Below are 6,144 nucleotides of genomic sequence, written 5' to 3' on the forward strand. Positions count from 1 at the left end.
CAGCACAGTGATGTGACTTAGCCCAAGGTCACTCCACACATTACCTCATCACCTACTTCATTTGCAGAGAAAATAAAAGCTGTCACAGGAGAGCTCCTGCGGCCACTAATTCCCAAGCATCTGCACTGTTCTTGTCTCCTCTCCTGTGACAGTGGGAAGTTTGCCTCTGTCCACCCAAAGCCCCTAGCGCTCATCCCCGCCCACCTTGGCAGAGCTTTGCGTTCTAATGTGTATGTAACTCTTCAGTATCCAGAACGCTCCACCCTGCCAGACCCTTCCCAGCGACGTCTCAGCACACTGGCTTCTCTTCTGCCCTGTCAAAGCCTCTCTTCTCCCTGTTGCCCCTGCCTTCTTTTCTCTTCTTTGCAGCCAAACTTCGACTAATTCTCTAAACTTAACTTTCCCCATTTTCTTATCTCACTCGCTCTTCAGCCTCTTCCCGGCTAACTCCCTCTTCTCTCCAACTCAGCAGTTGGGGTGACAGGTGGCCTGCAGCTTTCAGGCCTCATCTTAGCCGACTGCTCGGCAGCATCTAGCGCTCCTGGAGCTCTTCCCGTTTGAAACACTATTCCAGGGCTTTCCTGACACTTCTCTCCTAGTTTTCCTCAAACCCTTCTGGCTGTTCCTTCTCTGTCTCCTTCCTAGTACTGCCTCTTCTGGACCACCAGTAAAGGTTCGTGGAGTCTCTAACTGTATCCTAATGCCCTCACTCCATATTCTTTCCACACCCACCTTGGATTTCTGAACAATGAACATCCAGCTCTCTTGTTCTTGACGTTCTCCACTTGGCATACCTTAAAGACCTCAGACTCGATGTGCCCAGCCCCTCCTCCCTGCGCCCACCAAAGCTGGCCCTCCGTCAGTGTTCCTTGTCTCACACACAGCACCCCCATGTCATCCCGGACAGCTCCCTTTGAAAGGGTGCTCGTCCCTCTCCTCCACCTGTCATCAGCCCCTCTCTGCCTGTGTCTGTAAGGATCCCCTCACCTCCACCCCTGCTTCTCTCTGGTTCATGCACTAAAACCTTTCAAAGGCTTTGTATGAGGAGAAAAGCCAGAATCCTCAACACAGTCCTGCTTGATCTAGCACCTGCGCACCTCCCCACCCCCATTTTCTGATTTTTTTTTTTTTTGAGATGGAGTCTTGCTCTGTCACCCAGGCTGGAGTGCAGTGGTGCAATCTCAGCTCACTGCTACCTCCTTCTCCCAGGTTCCAGCGATTCTCCTTGCCTCAGCCTCCCAAGTAGCTGGGATTACAGGCATAAGCGACCGTGCCTGGCCCATTTTCTCAATTTTATTTATCAAATGTACTCTCTTCCTTCCACCTCAGGGCCCCCCTACTCACCCCCAACTCTCACTCAGCTTAGGTTGTCACTTTAGAGAGACTGTCCTTGCTCCTCCCCACCCCAGCTCCAACTAGATCAGCCCCACGGCACACGGTGAGTATTCAGAACGATTCGCCAAGTGTGTAAGCCAAAGGCCACACAGATGGTAACAGAGGTAGCCTTCAGACCCAGGAGTGACCCAGAGCCCATATTTGGCAGGTGCAGGGCAGGGAGGCTCACACAGTGCCCAACGTGAAGCGGGCACAGTGGCCATCAATGCCTCTCCCAGCTTTATCGCTGCTCTGCGTTCTCACATGGGTGCAGAGTAGCATTGTGACTTTAGACAAGTCGCTGGGTTGTTTCACTGACTAAATGAGATCATAGAAATGTACATGTTTTACATAATCATGAATTGTCAAATATTAGATGTAATAGTTATCACATTTTATTGCCCTTTGATAAACATTGCATTAAGTTGCCAGATGAAGACATGTTTAAATTGCAGAACACAAGTCAGCATAGAAAACCTTTTCTCTAACCGTATGAACTTTAACTTCCTTTTCTTTTCTGCAGGGTTCAGAATCTCCCATGATGATTGGTGAGTTGAGAAGTGACCTTGATGATGTTGATCCCTAGAGGAACGTGCCCAGCCTGAGAGGAGTCAAGACACAATACTGGATGCTCAGCACCTTCTTGGAATCAGAATCTCGAACCCTTTGGAAGAGCCTGGAGATTGGACTGGGAAAGCTGCTGTGACTTGGGCGGATCATGTATTTCTCAAGGAAAGCATTTTTAGGCCACTAGAAGGTTTGGGAGCTGTTTGGCAGTGGGAGAACTCCGGCATGTGGATCAGCTGTCCCGGGAGCGTGGTCTATATGTGGATTCACATTTCTGTAGAGATTTTCGGAAATAGAGCCAGTGGCAGACTTTTTTGTTACACGAACATACAAGAGTGAGCATAAAGCTGTTGCTTTCTCTACGATGCTACAAAAGAAATTCCTTTGGTTTTTATATTTTAAGAAAAAGCAAGCTGCTTTTAGATATGTGGGGGCAAATTTTTAATCTTGCAGTAATATTAAACAGGAATATCCAATTTAAAATGATGTAAAGATGTAATAAAATTCCTTTTCATTGTAAAATAGTAATTAAGTCAATTTACACAGACCTTTGTATTTAATATGTCTCCCTATTTGTATAGAATTTCAGATGGGTCTAGATGAGAACCCTACGCATAAGCTTGGATCTTGATGAAAGGTTACCAGGATCAGGATCAAAAATTGGGAAATACTAAGCTCTTGAAGATATTTTTCTGATATAATTAGATTGAAAAGAGCAATTTTGAAAATGCTGTGTTCTCCAGAAGTACAGGGTGCATTATTTGACATCAATCACTTAAAGAAGTTATGAGTTGTTCCCCAAACAGATTTTAAAAACAGCAAAATAAAAGCACTTTAAGATATAATTTTACTGAGTTTAACTTCACAGAATTATCTTTTTAATGCTTGGAGACATATTGAGTAAACTGTAGTCTTAAATCATGTGATCTGCAATCGTTTGCTTTTGCTTAAAACATAATTACTGAAACCCTTGGTATTGGTTGTATACGAAGTTAACTATTTGAGTTGGTACACACTGCTTGTGAGTTTCATAGTAATTGTAATGCAGAGAAGGAATTTGAGAATTTGTTTCTCCTCAACATGACTAATTAACACTGAAAAGTCAGTCAAGGTTTAAGATTTATTTTCCCAGAAATAAATATAAAGCAATTGAATAACCATCCATTTAGTCGTATTTCCAAAGTATAGCACCATTCACTCATTTATACCAGCTCCCTTTTATGGTGGGGGGGAGAGGTTTACACCCACATATTTCATATATATTTTGTACATTTTGTATTTAGAATTGCTCACATTTTCGGCCCTGTTTTGCCTTTAGTTAGAGGTCCTGCCTTATTTTCATCTCACCATGCACAGAACTAGGGAGCCTTAGGAAGTGCCAGGTTTTCACTGTCAGTTAGATTTGCCAAGTCACAGAGGCGCAGCCAGCCCTGAAGTGCCTGTCTGGCTGCTGTGGCATTGTGTGGGCACGTGGCCAGGCAGATGGCATCTCATTACGGTGCTCTCGCCATGGCCCAGTCGTTTCATTCTCTGGCAGTGAGGGTTTCTGTGCCGTCAGACTTCATTGTTATTCTGTGACTTGCTGGAGGCTGGCAGTGGCCTTTGTCAAACACACTGAGGAGATGGAAGGGCCAGCACTTAAGAGCAGAACTGTACCCTTAGAGAAATGGACAGAGGCGAGTGGCAAACTTCAGACAGTTCCAATGTTCTTGCAGTTTGAAATGTGATATTCTACCATTGGTTTTGAGTACGTGAATACTTCCTGTCCTACTGTTTCCCCTACCCTATTCTCACCTTCTCTCCGCCCACATCCTCACCAAGAGATTGTGTGGGACATGACCTTGAAATGCTGGCGATGATCCACGCTGGGATATCATCGCTGGCGACTGCACTCTCAGGAGCCCAAAATCAGGAGTGAAATCGCCACTTCTAGTCCCCTTATTTCCTATGGAAACAATGCCTTCCGCACCCCTAGCACCTGCTGTCCTCACTGTAAAGCTTCATCAGGATCGTCCACCGTGTATATTATACGCTTCAGATCATGTTGCTTACATTGTTGCTGCAATGACCATCGTTTTCACTTTGCTGGTAACCACTTGATTGCTGACAGCTACAGTCAATGAACCTGCTGATGACTTTTTTTAATGTAGTACAACAGTGACAGTTATGACAGGCTTACCTTGGAAGAGTTGTCATTTTTACTGCCAATTTTTTGGATGAAGATGTTTTTATAAACCTTTCAAAATGGTCTGCAAACAGAGCAGGAATTGCACAATTAACTCAATAATGCTGTGTGTTCTCAAGAAGCTCCCTTAGTGAGGCCGATCTTAGGATGGCCGATTCTGCCCGTTGAAGGCATCCTGGGAAAGAAAACAAGCATCCCAGCGGGCATCTCGCCACGACTTCTCCTGGAGTCCTCACACGGTCACTGACAACTACAGTCAGTTTTAGGAACTAGAGTGCCGTATCATCAAACTTACCCTGTCCTGCCCCACCTTCCCTGCTAACATCGAGGTGTGTGCAGTTACCTTCTGAGCTTGGAACAAGCAGACTGGAATTTTCCTCTGCTACCTCTTGTTTATAAAATTTCAAAAGGAAGTAGATACACTAGGGAAGAACCTTAATTCTAAATTTGGTTCATGTGTGGCAAAGTTCTTAGCTTCTAAGAGTATAAAATAAATTTTTCAAAAACAGAGTTGGAGTCTTGCCGCCATTCTTCATATATCAGAACACAGCCGTAGTGGGCGGGGGAACACGAGCCTGTGCCTGGTGCTAAATGCTGTTGATTCCTCTTAGTACTTTACACTAATAAAGGGGACTGTGGGTCCTCTGAGCCTTTTGCTGTTCTTTTCTCTGGAGAGGCTGACCATTTCAGGATTCATCTGCAAAGCTTAGAGGAGGATGCTGAACTTAGATTGATGGTCTCCATCCATCTCCACCAAAGCTTTTGGCTCTCCCAAGTGGTCCCCAGCATAGACCGTGTCGCTGGTCACACTGGGCTTCTTGCTAGATCCCAATCTAGCAAGGTCTCAATCTCATTCCTAGTGGCCAGCGTTGCTCACATGGGTCCCCTTCCCTATTTGCTAGTCCAGATTTTTGTCTTCCTGCAAGCCACACCCCTTCCTCCCCGATCCCTGGTGACCACCTGCTAACCCTCTGCAAGAACCAAGTTGTTCCAACATCACAGAGCTGTCAGGGTGTGGATATCTAACCAGCTGATACTTGATTCTGTGGCGGGGAAGGAGAGAGAGTCTAGGGTTGCACCACAGGCCTAGGTTCCTGGGCAGAGATATAACACAGTTGGGTGTTCAAGCCATTGCCATCTGTCAACTCTTGAATGCTTTCCATATATGACACTGAATTGTCAGAAAATGTAATCTGGGAGGATTTTTGCCTGAGATTCCTTATGACATGGGCTGTCTAGAGATAGAACTTGCTTAAAAGACAGCTATATTCACCAGCCTTAGAGTGGAGGGCCTGGAGGTCCCACATTGAATGGGATCATTATGCACTCTGTAACCCAGGCTGCAGTGCAGTGATGATGTAATTACAGCTCACTGCACCCTCAGCCTCCCAGCTCAAGCAAGCCTCCCACATCAGCCTCCTGAGTAGCCGGGACCACAGGCATGTGCTACTACACCTCGCTAATCTTTTAAATTTTTTTTATAGAGACGGGGGTCTCACTGTTGCCCAGGGTCTTGAATTCCTAAACGCAAGCAATCCTCCTGCCTCAGCCTCCCAAAGTACTGAGATTACAGGTGTGAGTCATTGCACCCAATCTGAGACTGTTCTGAATTTTAAATCATGAAAAAAGCCATGGACTTAGCACTGGCTCATTACAGAAGCATCTGGCACCGTAACTTATTCCGTAAATACTCGGGCCAGGCTGTGTGCCAGGTACTGGGGAGAAAAGAATGAAAAGGGCATTGGGAGGTCAGGACAACAGAGCATCTAGAGTGCTGTAGGGCACCTGTCACCAAGGAGGAGGCACTTTGACTGTCAGGGTGGTCAGAGGAGCTGCAGGAAGACATTCATTTCATTCCTAGGATAGGCACAAGGAGTAAGTTCACATCACCAGTACTTGCCCAATACTTGTACTCAAGATACAAGTACTCATCAAATACTTGGCTTACTCAACTATTCAACAAACTTACCCAGTTCCTAGTATAAGCAAGGCATCACCCTAGGCAGTCAAGTCTATGC

General features: G+C 45.7%; 1 protein-coding gene across 2 annotated transcripts in view; it reads left to right on the plus strand.

Moving 5' to 3' along the window:
• USP24 (ubiquitin specific peptidase 24) overlaps positions 1 to 4,636 on the plus strand; it is a 148,372-nt gene extending 143,736 nt beyond the window's left edge. For both annotated transcript variants that reach the window (XM_004025861.5, XM_055359172.2), the window contains exon 68: positions 1,898 to 4,636. In XM_004025861.5, coding sequence (XP_004025910.2) covers positions 1,898 to 1,960 — 63 coding nt within the window. In that variant the 3' untranslated portion in view covers positions 1,961 to 4,636. The remainder of the gene's footprint in view (positions 1 to 1,897) is intronic.
• Positions 4,637 to 6,144: the final 1,508 nt, after the last annotated feature.

The sequence above is a fragment of the Gorilla gorilla genome, chromosome 1 (assembly GCF_029281585.2).
Source record: "Gorilla gorilla gorilla isolate KB3781 chromosome 1, NHGRI_mGorGor1-v2.1_pri, whole genome shotgun sequence".
Lineage (NCBI taxonomy): Eukaryota > Metazoa > Chordata > Mammalia > Primates > Hominidae > Gorilla > Gorilla gorilla.